A 20,078-nucleotide genomic window follows, 5' to 3' on the forward strand; every position below is an offset into this window, starting at 1 on the left:
TGCAAAAGGGAATTTGAGGAAGGGAATTTGTGCAAGAGGGAATTTGTGCAAGGGAATTTCTGCAAGAGGAATTTGAGGGAATTTGCAAAAGGGAATTTGAGGAAGGGAATTTCTGCAAGAGGGAATTTGAGGAAGGAATTTCTGCAAGAGGAATTTGAGGAAGGGAATTTCTGCAAGAGGAAATTTGAGGGAATTTGCAAAAGGAATTTGAGGAAGGGAATTTGTGCAAGAGGAATTTGTGCAAGGAATTTCTGCAAGAGGGAATTTGAGGGAATTTGCAAAAGGGAATTTGAGGAAGGGAATTTCTGCAAGAGGGAATTTGAGGAAGGGAATTTCTGCAAGAGGGAATTTGAGGAAGGGAATTTCTGCAAGAAGGAATTTGAGGAAGGGAATTTCTGCAAGGGAATTTGTGCAAGAGGAATTTGTGCAAGAGGAATTTCTGCAAATTTGGGTGAGGAATTTCTGCAGGGGAATTTCTGCAAGCAAACTTGGACGAGGGCATTTGCTCAAGGGAATTCCTGCAAGAGGGAATTTCTGCAGGGAATATTTGGGGAAGAGGAAGGGGGAGTTCAACCAGAAACCCTTGTGGGGGGCATCTAACCCCAAACTGAGCGTTGTCCCCGTTGCTGAGAGTGACAGGAACCAAGGTGGCCGAGGCAAGTTTTGGCTGAGAAATTTGGCCACGAAAGGCTGGATTTTAACCTCTCCAATCCCAGGAACTCACACCCATATTTGGCTAATGCAGGGTTTTTTGGGGTGGGGTGGGGGAATCTCAGGGCTGTGGAGGAGGGAATAGGGAATCCATCAGGACTGGCATTGTGAATCTGCACCGCAAGGTTGCCCAGTTAAACAGAGGGCATTGGTTTCGGGTTCGGGTTCGACTTTCCTAAAAACCCGCTCTTTTGCAGATGAAGATGGTTTAAGGCAGGACATTCCAAAGCTCCGCCCTTTTAAGGCTGGTGGACTTCAACTCCCAGAATTCCCCAGCCAGCAGAGAGTTCTGGGAGTTGAAGTCCACCAGTCTTTAAAGAGGCCACATTTGGAGATCCCTGGTTTAAGGCAACCGGCAGGTAAATCTGTAGTAACAACGGGGCTTTTTATGTTGCTGTGACAAATAACCCCTGGTTCTTGCTTGAGCCTTTACACACTCGATCAAATGCACACAAGTTCTGCTCAACAGAGCCGTCCATCTCTGCTCTGGATTCAAATCCCGCCTTTGGATTCCTGCAGCCATTCAGCTCTTCAACGGGGGTCTGCTCAGCCGCCCGGCCCCCCCTTTTGGGAGATAGGCCTGCAGAAGCCACCGAGGTCAAGCGGCTATCATAATCCCCGGACTCTCTGCCAAGCCGGGCATCGTGCCAATCCGGCTGGGTCAGGCAGGTGGAGAAATTGGGCACCGTCATCAGGACGAGGCTCCCGGCCAAGAGGAAAGAGCCGGCGGCAAGGAAGGAGGCCGCATAGTTGCCGGTGAGGTCTCGCAGCCAACCTGAAATTAAACAGCCAAATGGTGAAGCCATGCCAAAAGGTAACTCAAGGGTGAATGGCAGTGTCTGGTTCAATCACCCGTAGCTGCAGGAACCAATCAAGCTGGACATCACCACACCTGGAATCCTGCCTGCATGGATGGCACAGCTGGGGAATATTTCATGGCTCGGCTAGGTCACATTAACAGTGCTAGAAGGGTGGGGGAGGGTCGTGGGAGGGGAGGAGGAGGGGAGGAAGAGTGTGAGGTCCTTGGTGCTCTCTGAGCTGGGTGGTTTTCTTGCAGACGTTTCATGGCCCAACTAGGGAACACCATCAGGGCTAACAACATTGCAATAAAACCAGAAATCTCCAAGAACACCATGCAACCTCATTTCAACCCTGAATTACAAAGGTTCTCCTTTATTTTCCACCTGAGTCGCCTCGGATCTGGGCCCTTCCTCTAATCTGCTTCCTGTTTTCTGCAGGCAATGTTCTAAGCCTGTGATAGCGAACCTACGGCAGGCGTGGCACAGGTGGCATGCAGACCCATTGGGCGGGCACGCGAACCCTAGCCAAACTTCCCTGCACTGCGCACGCGGGCATCTCCCTGCTGATTTTCGGCCCATTTGAAGCTATTTTCTCCCTCCCGGAGCCTGGAGTGAAGCCTCTGCAGCCTTCGGAGGCCGAAAAACAGGCCTTCTGGAAATACCGGAAGTGCTGAAACAGGCCCGTTTTTCGGCCACCCGAGGCTTGCAGAGGCTTCTCTCGAGACTCTGGGAGGGTGAAAATGGCCTCAAACGGGCTGAAAATCAGCTGGGAAGTGCACATGAGCAGTGCAGGTAAGGGGGGTGTTGCGTGTGCATGCACAGGGGGGGGGCACATTGTATTGTGAGTGCCAGCACATTTGCATGCATAAGCTATCAGCCAGGGGTGGGATTCACATTTTTAACAACCGGTTCTGTGGGCGTGGCTTAGGTGGTGGGTGTGGCTTGGTGGTCATGTTATTGGCTGGGAGTGGCCAACTCAACATCACTCACTTTGAGGCACGCATCTCCTCGCCTGGCCTCTCATGACTGTGGGGATGCTACAACAGTTGTAAGTGTGAAAAATGGTCATAAGTCACTTTTTTCGGTGCCATTGTAACTTTGAATGGTCCCTCCACATAAACAAAGGACCAGCAAAGGAGGGAAAAATACTCCAGAGAAGTTCCAGAGACAGGAAGTCTAGTCCTGCCAAGAATGTAATAAGGGTTAACAGAGAGGCAGTTTCTGTAAGCAACGCCAGAATGTTTCCTTCCTGCCTCCCTTACAGGATTAGGCCAGTAATTTCTTCTAACATCCGGTTCTCCAAACTGCTTAGAATGTTAACAACCGGTTCTAGCGAATAGGTGCGAACTGGTAGAATCCCACCCCTGCTATCGGCATACCACAACAAAGAGGTTCGCCATCACTGTTGTAAGCTAAGGGGTCCCCCGCTTCATTTCCTGAAGCGGGAAACAAACCATGATGTGACATGGGATCAGACATCGCGGGTGGGGGGAGAACGTTGCCGTCTACGTATCCTTTAACGGGTCTGCACAACATCCAAATACAACCTTGGAGAATCCCTCCAGTGCTGTTGGAAAACATATAATTCACCACCCCAACATCTCAACGGGATCAAAATCTGCTTCCTCCTGTAACCAGGATCCCTGCAACACCAGCAGAAACCAAAAGAACAAGTTCCTGACATGTGCCCACGATTGTGTTTGTGGCCTCTCAGTTGCTGGCTTCTCCAGCAACCAAATCAGAAGAGGCGGAGGAGGAGGAGTGGGAGTCAGGGTCCAAGTGGGAAAGAGGGGATGGAGCTGGCAGAAAGAGAGAGAAAGAGAGAGAGAGAGAGAGAGAAAGAGAGAGGCGGAGCCTGGGCCGTCCGTCAGCCCTCCGACGGAGAGTTAACAGTCCCCAGGTCTGGAGGTAGCTGATGAGGAAGGGGAGGAACAGCTGAGTCCAGGGCCTGACGTGCAGAGGAGAGGAGAGCAGTGGAAATCTATGAGCCGGTTTTTGGGTTGGAAGAGTCACCGCTACTAGTGAAGCCCCACTCTAGCTCTGGGGATAAAAGGCCGGGGGTGGAAATGAATAGATGTGGCAGACAATTATTCATCTTCCAGCCAGTCGGACTTGTTAGTCTGCGAGATTAGTCTCTTAATTTTGCCGGGGTTGCCGAAATTCCTAATAAAGAAATCTTTTGAGTTCGTGTCAGAAGGTTTCTCGTGTTTGGGGAGCTGAGTCAGAACAGATTGTGTCACTTACCCGACAGGGGGGATCCCAACAGCCCCCCAACGCTTTCGATCATCTGCAGCAGCCCCATGGCGCTGAAGATGTTCTCGATGCCCACGATCTCCGGAACAATGGAGAAGACCATGGGTGTCAGGGCTCCCGAGAAGAATCCGTAGCCAAGGCTGATGGCCACGAGGAGCGGGTAGGTGCGCCCCCAAGCGATCAGCTGCAAGGAGAGGCCCGTCAAGAAAGTCCAGGCTACCAGCAGGTGGATCAACTGCGATGACCTGCAGCTGCCCAGCCAGCCGGAGAAGAGGCGTCCGCAAAGATCAGCCGCGGCCGTGAGGGACATCAGAAAGGCAGCCTGGTATTCATCGAAGCCCAGTTCTCGCGCCCAAGCCACCAAGTGGACATAGGGGATGAAATAGCCTGTGTTGACCAAGGTGATGGCCGCCACGTACCGCATGAACGGGCAATGAGAAAGCAACTGCAGGCCAAAGAGATCGGAGAGCGTCTTCCAGCTCGGTGGCGTCAGCTTTCCGCCGGGCACGTCGTCCTTGAGGGTCAGGGGCCGGATGAGGGCGCCGCAGACCACGAGGTTGAAGGACATGCCGGCCACGATCATCAGGGCGCCCCTCCAGGCATAGGAGTCCACCAGGAATTGGAAGAGCGGGGAGAAAGCAAAGGAAGAGATCCCCACGCCAGTGAGAGCCAAACTGGTAGCCAGCGTCCGGCGGCGCTTGAAGTAGCAAGCCACGGAGGCCACGGAAGGTGTGAAGACCAAGGCCCAGCCGAACCCTGCAACGAAATCAAGAGGCTGCCTCAAGCTACCCTGTTTGGCTCAAACTTTGCTGAAAGTTGTCCACAGTATAGTTTCTCAATTGAAAGCGTGGACTTCCACTCCCCAAAATTCCCCAGCCAGCTGTCAGGATTCCAGCAATTGCCCTAATTAAATATTAAATCATGATTCTCGAGCTAAACTTCAAAAAAAAAAACTTCAAACGATTTAATTGAGGCAACATACTGGCCCTGCCCTGTATGAAGCCAACTCTGGCATACATAATTTACAGTCATCTGTGACCCTGTTTTCACCCCCTCCCCCCCGAATGTGTCATAAACCAGACCCTCCAATTGACCCCATTCACAGGCTGGGTGTCATCAATCACGCTCTCCAATTCAATATATTCCCGGGAAAAAGCTCTGAGTAGTTTAGTTACAAACTTTTAAAGATAAAGAGTTGGAATGTACTTTCGCTTTCAAATCGTTCTTCCGATTTCCTTCCTCCCCTCTACCCCCCCTTTTTAATGGCAACTACTAAAACAGGCATAGGGATGTTTTTTGAGTTGACACCAGGGTATTTTAAAGATGGGTGGACTACAACTCCCAGAATTCCCCCAGATAGCCAGTGCCTTTGTTTGTTTTTTTCCCTCCTATTCCCTAGAGCGGAGAGATCGCAGAGGAAGGGATTGTAAGAGAATAAGCAGGCCACAACAATAGGTGTAGATATCGAAAGGAATGTCAGGGAATTCTAGGGGTTGAAGTCCACCCGACTTAAAGCTGACGAGCTTAAAGAAACAGTGCGTTCGACTGAAAGGGCCTCACTTAGCAACGGTGTCTCTGCAAAAGGACGGGTGACTTTTTTTTAAACCGTTGGAGATATTTCAGGGTGATATTCAGGCCACGAAGAGAGCGCAGCATTTCTCACAACGTACCTGAAAGGAGGCCAATGCTGAGATATAAATGCACCAACCGGGTAGCAAACGATGCCAACAGGAGTCCCAGCCCGGAGAGAAACCCACCAACCATAATCACAGGCCGAGCCCCATAGTGGGAACTCAGGGCCGTTCCCACAGGACCTGCGAAGAATGATAAACCTGGTTACAATCTCTGCTACCTGTTAAAAGTATTGGATTTAAGAGCCGACCAGATGTAAAGCTGATGCAATATAAGGCTGGTGCAATAAGGATGAATCTGCACAGCATCGGGATTGCCCTTTTAAGACGAAGAATGGATCCACAGGAGTCTTTACCTCTTTAAGAGGTGTCTATATAAAGGCAGCCATTAGAGGGAGCATTCTCTCTCCTTGTGTCCTGTATCCATTGCAGAGTTCTCAGTGTAGAGTTAAGAAGGTTGATTGCTTGTCAGGTATTTGCCTATCACGTGTATTTCTGTATGTAACGGTCTTGTAGATAAACCACTGTTAAATGTCAAATTCTCGTGTTTTGCTCCTGAGTTGTCTCACAATTGTAGTCACACTGCAAATGCTCTGACACTACCCAATTCCCTTCCCCTTTGATGGAGCAGCCACTGCTCATCCTCAACTTACAACCATCCATTTAGCGACCATTGTAAGTTACAATGGCAATGAAAAAGTGATTTGTAACCATTTCTCACACTTACGGCCATTGCAGTACGGTCACGGGATGGATCCAAATTGAGATGCTTGGCATCTGACTCATAATTATGATGGTTGCACTGTCCCTGGGGTAAGGTTTTTGCAACCATCCGACAAGCAAAATCAACGGGGGAACTCTGGATTCGCTTAACAACTACAGGATTCACTTAACAACGGTCACTTAACAATCCCCTTTCTTAGCAATGGAAAGTCTGGCCTCAACTGTGGGCATAAGTTGAGGATTATCCAGATGCCAAAGCTGCCCTTGGTTCTTATATTGATACGGATTCTCAGGTCGTTGTACACCCATGTAGTTTCTCAAGGCTAGCAGCTTGTGTGGACTTCAACTCCCAGAATTCCCTAGCCTGAGGCGGAGAAACACACAGAATTCTGGGAGCTGAAGTTCGCCCACCTTAAACTCGCTGAGAAGCGCCGTCCTAGAGGCTGGAGTCTCCAAACCTGGCCATTTTTAACCCTTGTGGACTTCAACCCCCAGAATTCCCCAGCCTGAGACTGAGAAGCGCACAGAATTCTGGGAGTTGAAGTCCACAAGGCTTAAAGTTGCCAAGCCTGGAAATACGCTCTGTAGGTGAACAGCTGTTCCTTGGGGTCGAATCAATGCCAGTTGCTCCCTCCCCCCCCGCCCCCCCCCACCCCAGTAACCCCCACTTCCTTTCTGCCCCCCACCCCACCCCCAAACTCACTGGCAAACTGCTGCACGGCGATCCCAATGGAAGTGATCCAGGAAATCCGTCCGGACAATTCCTTGAAATGAGTCACAAACTCCACAAAGAAAACGCCGAAGGAGCGCAAAACGCCGAAGACCAAGGCGGACTGGAGGAAGGCAGCCAAGACCACCACCCAGCCCCAGCCCCCATCTGGGGGGCCGGCAACACAGCTCTCCGGACCAGCATGGAGCCTTGGGGGGGCAGGGATGAGAGAAAATTGAGAGTTTGAATCCGGATAGAAGGGTTTGTCTGAATCGGGGTTTCTTTCTTTCTCTTTCGCTTTCTCTTTTGCTTTCTTCCTGCCTTTCTCTTTCTTTCTCCCTTCCTTCCTTCCTTCTTCTCCTTGCCTCTTTTTTCTTTTTCTTTCTTTCTTTCTCTTTCTTTTCCTTCCTGCCTCCCTTTTCTTTTCTTTCTTTTTTCCTGCCTTCCTTTTCTCCCTCCCTCTTTGCTTCTATCTTTGTTCCTTTCTTCCTTCATCCTTCCTTCCTTTTCTACCTTAATTTTCTTCCTTTTTTCTTTTTTTTTCTTTTCCTTCCTCTCTTCTTTTCTTTCTTTTCCTTCTTTCCTCCCTTCTTTCTTTCTTTCTTTCTTTTTCTTTCTTTCCTTCCTTCCTTTTCTCCCTCTTTCCTTCTATTTTTGTTCCTTTCTTCCTTCATCCTTCCTTCCTTTTCTACCTTAATTTTCTCCCTTTTTCTTTCTTTTTTTCTTTTCCTTCCTCTCTTTTTCCTTCTTTTTCTCCCTTCTTTTCTTTCTTTCTTTCCTTCCTTCCTTCCTTCCTTCCTTCCTTCCTTCCTTCCTTTTCTCCCTCTTTCCTTCTATCTTTGTTCCTTCCTTCCTAACTTCGCCCTTTCTTCCTTTTTTCCTTCCTTCCTTTCTTTTCTACCTTCTTTTTCTCCCTCCCTTTTTTCTTTTTCTTTCTTTCTTTCCCTTCCTTCCTTCCTTCCTTCCTTCCTTCCTTCCTTCCTTCCTTCCTTCCTTCCTTCCTTCTGTCCTTTATTTCTTTCTCTGTGTGGTTCACTTTTGGCTCTTTGAGTTGTGTGCAGAAGGGGTCAAAAAAGTCAAAATGGCGCTAGTGTTTCCCTTCCCACCAGGCGCGCCACCAAACAGGTGCGAGAGCATTGATCGTAAAGTGGTGGCCCCCATCTTGACTATTTTTGACCACTAACCCTGCAGGACGTGGTTAAGAGAAGGTTCCAGGTCTGCTTTGAGCGCAAGGATGCCTTTCCCCCGGGGATCAAAGTGAGAGATGCAACTTTCTAATCCTCTTCTGTTGGGGAGGGGGCACTTTTAAGAATTGGCATTGATTGGCCTCTATTTTGGGGGTGTCCCCCCCACCCGGGAGGGGCAGAGAACGAAAATGGGAGAGGGGGAGGACCTGGGATATTCTGTGCCCGGCCTCTCGCCCAGCAAAGGGGCCTCTGAGGTCGTGCAAACGGCTCTCTCTTGCCCCCTCCCCATGTCACCCGCCCCCCACATTAGCCTCCCCAGGGAGGACCCGGGAAGCCACGATTTGCATTTTGCAAGCAGGTAAGTCCGGGGTGGGGGGCGAGGGGGAAGGAAGTGGTGGGGGAGAGGGCGAGAAAAACACACATCCCATCGGTCCTTTCAACCTGGGTAGGGATTCGGGGGTCCTAAGACGCCCCCGCTCCCTTCTGAGCATCCTCAAAGGCAAAATCTATGCTCCCCCCTCAACAAAATGGACCATCTCTCCTCCCCTCCCCCAGCCCAACAAGTGCAGCATCCGATGCCCAACACCTGTGCCTTACCGGGGTATTTGGGAGCTGGGGGGCGACACCCCCCTGACGCCCCCCTCTGCAACGACGTCGGGTTCGTAAGGAAGCGGCTGGCGACAACGTTGCAGGAGCCCGAGGAGGCGGGGCCTGGTCTAGAAGCCACGCCCCCTCCGTCTCGTTCATCGTGGTCCAAGAATCCCTTCCTTACGGTGGGGGAGGGAGGGGGGGGGAAGAGGCGGTGAGATCGGCGCAGCCGCACTGAGGACGTGCCAAGAGATGGTGGGGGCGTCGCGGGGGACGGGAAATTAGGGGAAATGCAAACGGTGGCGACGTGGTGGTGGTGGTTGTTATGTCCCTGGACCTTGAAGAAGTTCCCACCCAGGTCCGTTCACGCTGCAGGGGCAGCTGCCCCTTCTCATTGGCTGGGTTTCCCCAGCAGCCTGCTATAAAAGCAGGCTGCTGGGTCCAGCCCTTTCGCTGTTCGCTGCGAGCCAGTTCCAGGCTGAGCAAGCACGTTCAGTCCTTGTAAATAAACCTTGTTGCACTAAGCCCTGGTTCAGCCTCTTATTTCCCATACTTAATACTGGCGACGAAGGTGGGATGGCTACCAGAGGCAAGCTGCAACGCTGAATCACTAAAACGCTGATCCGCAGCCCAGAGAGAGAGCGATCAGCCAAAATAAGGGCAAACGCTGACCGCAACCCAGAGAGAAAGCGATCAGCAAACAAGCTAGTGAAAGTGAGAAGCGCCTGTAGCCGCTTGTTAGCATAAGCTACAGAGGAAGTGTGGCGCTGCGAGCCGCAGCCGCTAGTGCCGTTTAGGCGCGAAATTCAAACAGCTGTCAGCTGAAGCACATTCAAATACAACACAGCGTTGTATTACGAAATCGCTAACGCCCACACAGGCGCGAATTTCAAAAGACGCTGCCAACGACCGTTGCAGTCTAAACACCTTCTGATCCCCAGAGAGAGAGAAGGGAATTGCGAAATTTCCCAGAGCTGAAGTCACTTGCCTAGCACAGGCACTAAACCTCTACTGCTACCCAGAGAGAGAGCATTTTCCCCAACAGGTTAACCAGTAGACCCACAACATGAACTCCAATCCAGCCTTCCCAGCGTTCAAGCCGGATGAGGAGAAGTGGGAATCATACAAGAATCGGTTTAATCATTACATCGACGCCATTGGATTGGCTGATGCAGGGGAACACCGAAAGAAAGCATATTTCCTGACCTACTGTGGAGCCATCGTCTTCGATACAGCCACAGCTCTTGTGGCTCCACGTGAGTTAAAGAATGTCCCCTGGACAGAACTGTTAGAAATCCTTACTAACCACTATTCTCCTAGACCTTCACAGATTGCCAGACGCTTCACCTTCAGAATGAGGAAGCAGGGGGACAAAGAGAGCATCAATCAGTACATGGCTGCTCTCAGGACTGCAGCACTCCATTGTGGGTTTGGCAGCTATCTTGATGACATGCTCCTAGACCAGCTGGTCTGCGGGGTCAAGGACCTGCACCTACAAAGACGGCTGCTCGCCAAAAAGACCTTAACCTCGCTCAAGCCATCGAGGTAGCCCTGGCAGAGGAGCTGGCATCTCATTCAGCCACCGAGATCCAAGGTCCTGTCACCAAGCAAACAGCAGTTCCCGTCCACTCAGAAGAGGTGGTCAACGAGGAAGACCCAAGTGACGAGGCCGACATTCACCGCCTCACAAACGCCAGGCGCCCGCAGGCAGGAACCAGACAAGATAACACCGGGCCATCCAAGCACATCACCCTGTGCCTTTTCCTGTGGTGGACCTCACCTGAGGACCACATGCAAATTCAAAGGAGCCACTTGCAACAACTGCCATAAGAAGGGGCACATTGCAAGAGTATGCCAAGCCTCACACAACGTAGCACAAAGGGCATCTTCATTCGCACATGCCGGGCCCCAAAGGCAAGTATTAAACTGTCGCACACACCTCTGCGCTAATCACACTTGCTATTCTATTAGTAAAATCTCTCTTTCCGTCTTATTAGAAGGTAAACCTTGCAACATGGAGGTTGACACGGGGTCAGCGCTCTCCATTATTTCCTGGAACACCCTCAAGGAGCTTCAACCCAGCCTATCAAGAAACCAACTCCAGAAGTGCCAGCTTAGCCTAAAGGACTACCAGGGGAAGACCATTCCTGTAATCGGCAGAGGCAAGTTTTTGTTAATTTTAAAACCTTTAAGGGCCACCTACCTCTAGTGGTAGTGAGCGGCAACCTCCCTACACTTTTGGGACTTGATTGGTTTCCCCACCTCGGTTTAGGGCTAACAGGAGTCCATGCTACCTCAACCTCTGACACGGACTCCCTGTTTGCTGATTACTCAGACGTATTCAGTGATGAGTTAGGGTGTTATAACGGCACCCCTATCTCATTTTCAGTCGATCCCCAGGCAGTCCCAATTCGGTTAAAACCTCGCAGAGTTCCATTCGCCATTCGGCCTAAATTAGACCTTGAATTAGATAAATTACTAAAACAAGGGATCCTGGAGCCTACAAACTTCGCCAAATGGGAGACGCCCATCGTCACACCCCTCAAAAAGATGGTAGCCTGAGAATTTGCTCAGACTACAAGACCACAATCAATAAATTCTTGCAAGTTAGCGCTTATCCAGTACCCGTCATTCAGCATTTATTACATACTTTTGAACCTGGCACTATCTTTGCCAAATTGGACATGTCTCAAGCATATCAACAGTTCCCTGTTGATGACCAAACGGCACAGAACTTCAGACCATTGTCACCCACAGGGTGCCTTCCGGTGCAAGCGTCTCCAGTTTGGCGTAAGTGTTGCCCCAGGCATTTTTCAATCCCTCATGGAGCGGATTTTACAGGGCCTTCCTGGAGTAGTACCCTACTTCGATGACATCTTAGTCTCGGCCAGGAACAGACCCCAACTCTTCCAGAGAGTTCGAGCAGTCCTAGAGAGGTTCAGGCAGCATGGCCTCAAGTTAAAAAAGAAAAATGTGCCATTGCCACTAGACAGGTGGACTTTCTGGGTTATAAAATTGACGCCTCAGGCATTCACCCCCTGGAGTCCAAGGTTAAGGCAATACACGAGGCACCCACTCCAACCTCCAAAGCGGAACTGCAGGCCTTTTTGGGGCTCTTGAACTTTTACGCGTCGTTCCTGCCCCATAAAGCCTCTGTGGCAGAACCCCTCCACAGACTTCTGGATAAAAAACGGTTTGGCATTGGGGACACAAAGAAGACTCCGCTTTCCGCACAGTCAAGTCGCTACTCACATCAGAGGCAGTGCTTATCCAGTTTGACCCCAACCTTCCATTAGTACTGGCAGCAGACGCATCTCCCTTCGAATTGGGGCAGTCTTAAGCCACAGGCTCCCCAACGGCTCCGAGGCCCCTATCGCTTTTTTTCCAGGACGCTCTCTGCAACAGAGCGCAATTACAGTCAGATCGATAAAGAAGCCTTGGCAGCTGTTGCAGCGGTGAAGAAATTTCACGAATTTCTCTTTGGCCACTTTTTGAGCTAGTCACGGACCACAAACCGCTCTTAGGGTTACTAGCAGGTGACAAGCAGACCCCTCAAATTCTGTCCCCAGAATGACCAGATGGACCCTTTTCCTAGCAGCATACTTGTATAGACTCGTGCACCGCCCAGGTAAAACATTGTCCCACGCAGACGCCCTCAGCCGCTGCCCCCTGCCTGCCCCAGCTGAAGACCCTGCCCCGGTCAACGCCATTTTTGAAGTCACCCAACTGGACCTCCCAATCACTGCCCTTGATATTGCCAATAAATCCAAAGCGGACAAAGCGATCGCCCAGGTACTGGACTGGGTGAGGAGGGGGTGGCCAGGCAGTGACATTGAAGCTAAATTCACTCCATTTAAGACCCGCTTACAGGAACTGTCGAGCTTACAGGGCTGCCTGCTGTGGGGCACTCGAGTGGTCATCCCGACATCTCTGCGTACCCGAGTGCTGGAGGCGTTGCACGAGGGCCACCCGGGCATCGTCAGAATGAAGGCGTTGGCGCGAAGCTACATTTGGTGGCCCGGCCTCGGCGAGGACATCAACAAATGGGTAAGCTCCTGCCATCCCTGCCAGGTTTCCCGTCCATCCCCTCCAATTGCCACCCCCACCAAGTGGGAAAGTGCCAACGCACCCTGGTCCAGGATTCACATCGATCTTGCGGGCCCATTGCATGGCAAAATGTTCCTCGTGGTCGTAGACTCTTACTCAACGTGGATTGATGTGGCACAACTATCCACGACCACTTCACAAGCAGTCATCAAGGCATTGACTCGCCTGTTAGTTACGCACGGTCTACCAGACTCCATTGTTTCCGACAATGGTCCCCAATTCAGCGTCAACCGAATTCAGTCGTTTTACGGCCAACCTGGGCATTCGTCACATCTTCACGGCCCCCTTTCATCCTGCCAGTAACGGGCTGGCAGAGAGAGCTGTTAGGACCACTAAAGAAGCCCTGGCCAGGTTCAACAAGGATGACTGGCACCACAAACTATCCTGTTTCCTGTTAAGCCAGCATTCAACCCCTTGCACGGTAACCAACAAGTCCCGGCCGAGCTTCTGATGGGCAGACGCCTGCGAACTGTATTGGACAGGCTTCACCCACATTACTGCCCTGACTCTCCTCTCGCTTCCACATCGGGAGTAGGCATTTTGTCTTGCAGGAACCCGTGTTCGCGAGAAACTTCGCTGGCGACCCATTGTGGATCCCGGGAGAAATCGTAGCCATCACAGGACCCAGATCATATCGGGTTAAGCTGGAAGATGGCCGGGTCTGGAGACGACATCTGGACCAGCTTCGGAGACGCCAGGGCACCCCTCGTCAGCCGCGACTCGTGGGCACAGACCGGTGAGAGTCCGCTGCAACTACCACACAGCAACATCTACCCCGATGACCTGCTAACACCTTCAGCCGGACCAGAGAATCCAAATGCTGACTGCGGCGACCTAGCGTCCAACCCATCCGAGCCAGACGGCGTGAGGACACTCCAGCGTCCAGCCCTTCTAGCCCCGGACCTGCTCCGACCGAGGTGGTACTTGGGACTCATCATCAAGCCAACAGTCACCGACGGACTCTGATCCACCAAACAGCACACCAGAGTTGCGCCGCTCTGGACGTCAGCACAAACCTCCCGTATACCTCAAGGACTATGCGTGTTCGCATCTGGGGGAAGGGGTGTTATGTCCCTGGACCTTGAAGAAGTTCCCACCCAGGTCCGTTGACGCTGCAGGGGCAGCTGCCCCTTCTCATTGGCTGGGTTTCCCCAGCAGCCTGCTATAAAAGCAGGCTGCTGGGTCCAGCCCTTCGCTGTTCGCTGCAGCCAGTTCCAGGCTGAGCAAGCACGTTCAGTCCTTGTAAATAAACCTTGTTGCACTAAGCCCTGGTTCAGCCTCTTATTTCCCATACTTAATAGTGGTGGTGGGGGTGTCACCTTTGGTGGATGGAGGGGGCTCCATCGATAGACCCTTCTTTTCTCTTTTTCTTCCTCCCTCCCTCGCTCCCTCTCTCTTTTCTTCCTTCCTTTTCCTTCCTCCCTCCCTATCTCGTTCCTTCCTTTCTTGCTTGTTTCCTCTCTCCATGTCTCTTTTCCTCCTTCCATCCATCCATCCTTCCTCCCTCCCACCCTCTCTTCCATCTTTCCTGTCTTCCTTCCTTCTTGGTAGTCTGTCTGCCTACCCTCTCCCTCTCTCTCTCTCTCTCTTTCTCTTTCTCTCTCTCATCTATCTATCTATGTCTGTCTCTGTCTGTCTATCCATCTATCTGTCTGTCTGTCAGTTGGTCTGTCTGTCTATCTATCCATCTATCTCTGTCTATCCGTCCATCTATCCATCCATCCATCCATCCATCCATCTCTGTCTATCTATCCACCTGTCTGTCTGTCCATCTAGAATAGAATAGGATACTTTATTGGTCCAAGTGTGATTGGACACACAAGGAATTTGTCTTGGTGCAAATGCTCTCCATGTACATAAAAGAAAAGATACATTCGTCAAGAGTCAAGAATCATAAGGTACAACATTTATTAATAGTCATAGGGTACAATAAGCAATCAAATCATATCCATCCATCTATCTATCTATCCAATCCATTCCTCCATCTTCTACCCTTCCTGTCTCACCTAAGGGACTCTGGATAGATGATGCCAGACAACACAATAAAACAATATAAACCCAAGAGTAAAACCAGTGTAAAGCCCAAAGTTCAAACTTAAACCCAGGTCAGCTTGTCTTCCAAATCAGCCTCCCAACGATTACAGTCCACATTTTAAAATTGCTCTGTTGAAATACTTGGCTCTAGTCTAGTCTATTTGTTTCTAATATTTGATTTTATTCATCGGTTTTGCTATCCCACCTAAGAATTGCCAGGGGATCACATTCATGTTACAAACTACTCGACCTTATATAGCTTATCATTATGTCAATATCATTTAACGTCTGGCTTTATTTTCCAACCGTTCATAAAAAATCTCATAGTATTCCACTTCTTCTTGGTCTTTAATTGCCAATGTTCATCTACTCATTTCTGCACATCCCAATATTTTTATAATCACCTCTTCCTCTAATGGAATCATTTTTTCTAGTTTTGAGCGAATAACAATTCTAGCTGCTGCGAATATATGTATGATTAAATATGTTTCTTTTTTTCTTTGCTATAGTTTTCGGGTAAAACAATCCCCAGTAAAAATATCTCAGGTTTTTAAATCTATGTGTTGTTTTATCATCTTTTCCAACCATGTGTTTATTTTCCAAAACACCCAAAGGCCAGACAAGGAATAATGGATGAAAACTGATCAAGGAGAGATTCAACCTGGAAATAAGGAGAAATTTCCAGACAGTGAAAACCATCAATCCATGGAACAGAAGTTGCCCTCGGAAGTTGTGGGAACGCCATCACTTGAGACTTTCAAGAAGAAGGTGAACCGCCACTTGTCAGAAATGGGTGTAGGGTCTCCCGCTTGGGGTGGGGGTTGGACTAGATGATCTCCGAGGTCCCTTCCGACTCTGATTACCTGTTATCTGTTATGTGTGTATTTTTGTATACAAAATATAAATATTTGCGCAAGATATATGTACCCAGTCGACATGCTGTATAACTGAAAGATGGATTTGGTTTTTTTTTTAAAAAAAAATCTTTTGGTGGGATTCGTGTTGTCGTTTGCTCCAGAATGCATTTATTTATTTACATGGGTTTTAAAACTGCCACATTCCACACCAACCTGGAATGTCTGGCAGGAGACGGGCCTAACAAGTAAATAAATCACCAGCTTGGTAACTTTTTGTTCCAAACAATTGGGGAGGGGGTGTGTGGGGAGAAAGTAGGGGGCTGGAGAATTCTGGAAGATTAAATCCTTGCAAACTTAAAAGCCCTCCGTGTTGCAAACAACAACAACAACAACCCGAAATCAGACTGTAATCTGCAATCGTCTTGGGGGAGTTGCAGCTTGCAAAGTATTTTGCTCTGACACATGTGCGAAGAGCAGTTGTGACCAGCAGAGGGGAATACAATGCCGATTTATTTCAGGGTTTCATTTCTGGTTTCAGTTTTATTTTATTTACTTACTTATTTATTTTATTTTATTATTTTGTTTTATTTCATTTTATTCTGTTTCATATTTATATTTTATGAATTTTTTTAGCTTTCAGTGATGCGATGTTGTGTGACTGTGATATTTCTTTATTTATTCATCCATCCATCCATCCATAGAATAGAATAGAACAGAACAGAATAGAATAGAAAATAGAAGAGAACAGAACAGAATATAGAGTAGAATAGAATACAGAATAGAATAGAATAGAATAGAATAGAATGGAATGGAATGGAATGGAATGGAATGGAATGGAATGGAATGGAATAGAATATAGAATAGAAAATAGAATAGAATAGAATAGAATAGAATAGAATAGAATATAGAATAGAATAGAATAGAATATAGAATAGAATAGAATAGAATATAGAATAGAACAGAATATAGCATAGAATAGAATAGAATAGGATAGAGTAGAATAGAATATAGAATAGAATAGAATATAGAATAGAATAGAAAAGAATAAAATAGAATAGAATTGATTAGAAATGAGTAGAAAAGAATAGAATAATAAAGAATAGAATAGAATAGAATAAAATAGAATAGAATAGAATAGAGTTGGAAGGGACCTTGGAGGTCTTCTAGTCCAGCCCCTCACTCAAGCAGGAGAACCTGTTCAATCTCAGACCAGTGATTGTCTGCTCTCTTCTTAACCTGCAGGGACGGCGTGCCCATGATTTCTGGTGGCAGGCAGTTCCACCTGTTCATTTGTCCTCCCTGCTTGGAAGTTTCCCCTTCGTTCCAGTTGTTTCTCTCCGTGCTGAGTTCCCCCACCATCGTTTCTTTATTTCTTTATTTTTTCCTTATTTCAAGGAGTCGAGGGATGGTGCCAGGACAGACCTACCGGCACCCCCTCCCCGTGGGAACCCCCAGCCCATTGACTGGGGAGGAGGAAGGGGGGCCACTTAGTGGGTAAAGGTTAAAGACCCCTGGGGTGCTTCGTCACGACGGTCCAGCCGGGAGGGCAAGGGTCCGGTTCCATCTGGATGGGAGGCCGGTTAAACATTGTCTGAGCTGAGACATCAGCAGATTCCTAGCTCAGTGGGTCAGGGGTGTGAGTGTGTCTGTGTGTGTGTGTGTGCCTGTGTGCAGCGTGCAACCTCCTCGACTTACAACCGTTTGTTTAGGGACCGCTTGCAATGGCCCTGGGGGAAAAAGAAAGAAAAAAAAGCAACGCACGACCCCCTGCTTCACCCTTATGACCGTCGCCGCATCGCCCCGACAGGGGAAGAGAGTTCCTTTGCTCTGATTTTACGACCTTTTCTCCCCCACTGCCGTCGCTAAGTAAATAACCCTGTGTGACGGTTGAGGAGTCGCAGGGTCGTTGAAGCAAATTCGGGCTTCCCTCTGGACTTTCATCGGACAGTCACCAAAGGAGATCCGCTTGCGACCGTCGTAAATCTGAGGCCCGTTGTGAAGTGTCCTGAATGGCGCGGTGGCCTAGAGGTATTGCTCTCGCCTCCCCATCAGGACGCTGTGAGTTCGATTCTAGCAAGAGGCAGATATTTCTCTCTCTCTCTCTCTCTCTCTCTGTCTCTCTTGGCACGATGAGGATATATCTGCCAACTATAACTCCACCCTGGTGATAGGAAGAGCATCCGGCCAATAAAACACTCAGCTCCATTCAATAGCCCAGACTCCCCCCACAAGGGACAATGGGCTTGTTGAAAGAGGATGATGAGTTATGAAAGGGCTGAATTTTGATCACATGACTACAGCTGCAACGGTCGTAAGTGTGAAAAATGGCCGTAAGTCCCCCTTTCCCCCCCGTGCCGCTGTAACTTCGAACAGTCACTAAACGGACGGCTGTATGTTGAGGACAGCCTGCAGAAGTCATAGCTTGTTTCCACAGGCAACACCTGTTAAAAAGAACACACAAAGTGTGTGGAAAGGAGTCACGGCTTTGCTCAGACGTTTACAAGCCGCCATTTTGACTTTTATGACCTTTCTTCACCCAACAAATTCCCATGCTTTGGCTAATCCCCACCCCAAATACAGGTAGTCCTCGATTTACAACAGTTACACTTAGTGACCGTTCAAAGTTACTATGCCAGTGAAAAAATAACTTACGACCCCTTTTCATATTTATGACCATTGCGGCATTCCTCACGGTCATGGGATTGAAAGTCCGATGCTTGGCAATTGTTTCATACTTATGACTGTTGTGCTGTGTCCCCAGGGTCCCACGATCCTCTTTTTGCAACCTTCTGACAAGCAAAGTCCATGAGGAGAAGCCTGATTCACTTAACGACCGTGTGCCTCACATAACAACTACAGCAATTCATGCTGTGGCAAGGCAGGTCATAAAATGCGGCAAAACTCAGTTATAATAAATGTTTCACTTAACAACAGAAATGTTGGGCTCCTTTGTGGCTGTAATACAAGGATTGTTTGCAAATTGCATTTTGGGCTGAAATGAAGCCCTTTTGGAAGAGTGGGGCCATTGTATATTTAATAAAATAAATAAAATATGGAATATAAAATAAACCAACCCAAGCAGAAAAACTGCATTTTGAAAGCAGGAAGAAAGACCAATTTTGAGGCTAGAGAAATATGCATGGCTATCATCAGTCAGCAGCTGACAACAGAATGTTTATTTTATTTTATTTTAAATTTTATTTTTACATTTTTCCGTAGCATACATTAAGGGCTGAGTAAACAGTGCATTGTCTGGGTCAATTTACATTATGCATAATAACAATAATGGTAATATTTTTTTGTTTGCACATATTAATCACCTTTCAACTTCCACATCTATTATTTAACTATTAATAAAAGAGATCCCATATTAGAAAATATTCTGTATCTTCCTCGTCCTTTAAATTTAGCCTTAACCTATCCATTTCTGCCCACTAGTATTTTTTTAAATTATACTTTCCTCTGTGGGAATTCCCTCAGTATTCTAGTGCTGTGCAAGTAGAATTCTCGCTGTGGTCGAAACATGCAATATTAAATATTACATTCCCTTTATCATATTGTACCCTGTTTCCTGAAAATATGACCTACCCTGAAAGTAAATCCTAGCTTTATTTTTACATGTGCACCTAAAATAAGCCCTAATTAAGATTCCCACCCACTCCAAAGTGGATGGGTAAAAATTAAGGTAGGGTGGAGATGGTGTGTGTGTGTGTGTTGTGCAGCTACCCTACGAAAGTTGTAGCCAGGCCTCGCACACCTGCTTTGCTGGCCTATTTCTTCTGCAGCTGGCAAGTTTTTCCTGAAGGCCTCTGGAGCTGATCACAAAGCTCTGGATCGATCCAGAATGGTTATTTGTTGTTGTTATGGGCTGCAGAAGCCTTCAGGAAAACTTTGCTGGCCTCAGAAGAAGGACTTCCGGAAGGAGACCAGGGGCAACGTGCGCAAGTGAGGTGAGTCAGTGCATGACATCCCCCTAAAATAAGACCTGGTGCCTTTTTTGGTGGGAAACAAAATAGAAGGGTCTTATCACAAAATAAGCTCTACCCTGAAAAATAAGCCCCAGTTAAGATTGTCAGCCAGATGGGCACATTTAACCCCAGATTTCCCTGAAAATAAGATCCAAAAACAAGCCCTAGCGTTATTTTTCCAGGATGCTCAAAAATAAGCCCTAGTTAAGATTGTCATCCAGACAGACGCATTTAGCACCATATTTTCCCCAGAATAAGACCTAACTGAAAAATAAGCCCCGATGCATGTTTTGGAGCAAAAATTAGTGTAAGACCCGGTCTTATTTTGGGGGAAATGCGGTAAATGAACGGTTGTTAAGTCAAGTAATAACTGTAACAGGCTGGATAACGTCATGCCTTGGTTTGCCCACAGGATGGCGCTTCGTGGCCAAAGCAGCTCTCCGCTGTTGGGAAACCTAATTTCATCATTTCTTTTTCCTTGACTCTCTAGGACTACAACTCTACCTATTC

General features: G+C 48.4%; 1 protein-coding gene across 1 annotated transcript; it reads right to left on the reverse strand.

The window, feature by feature from the left end:
• Window positions 1-250: 250 nt before the first annotated feature.
• Window positions 251-16,959, reverse strand: LOC113451344 (monocarboxylate transporter 13). The gene is made up of 6 exons (XM_026722709.2): window positions 16,837-16,959; window positions 8,612-8,730; window positions 6,822-7,036; window positions 5,435-5,578; window positions 3,756-4,520; window positions 251-1,486 (listed from the first exon to the last, which is right to left on the reverse strand). Exons 1-6 carry the CDS (start codon window positions 16,957-16,959, stop codon window positions 1,098-1,100), a joined length of 1,755 nt encoding a protein of 584 aa, XP_026578494.2. The 3' UTR covers window positions 251-1,097.
• Window positions 16,960-20,078: the final 3,119 nt, after the last annotated feature.

Source organism: Pseudonaja textilis, chromosome Z, assembly GCF_049901715.1.
Source record: "Pseudonaja textilis isolate UNSWEBS1 chromosome Z, rPseTex1.2, whole genome shotgun sequence".
Taxonomy (NCBI): domain Eukaryota; kingdom Metazoa; phylum Chordata; class Lepidosauria; order Squamata; family Elapidae; genus Pseudonaja; species Pseudonaja textilis.

Excerpts from the sequence above, each read along its gene's own strand:
- LOC113451344 (XM_026722709.2), bottom strand. The coding sequence starts at position 16,959 with ATGGTGGGGGAACTCAGCACGGAGAGAAACAACTGGAACGAAGGGGAA. Across the intron at positions 8,731-16,836 it reads TGGGCACGCCGTCCCTGCAG|ACCAGGCCCCGCCTCCTCGG; the intron begins GTTAAGAAGAGA and ends CGTGGCTTCTAG. Across the intron at positions 7,037-8,611 it reads CCCAGCTCCCAAATACCCCG|GCTCCATGCTGGTCCGGAGA; the intron begins GTAAGGCACAGG and ends TGCCCCCCCAAG.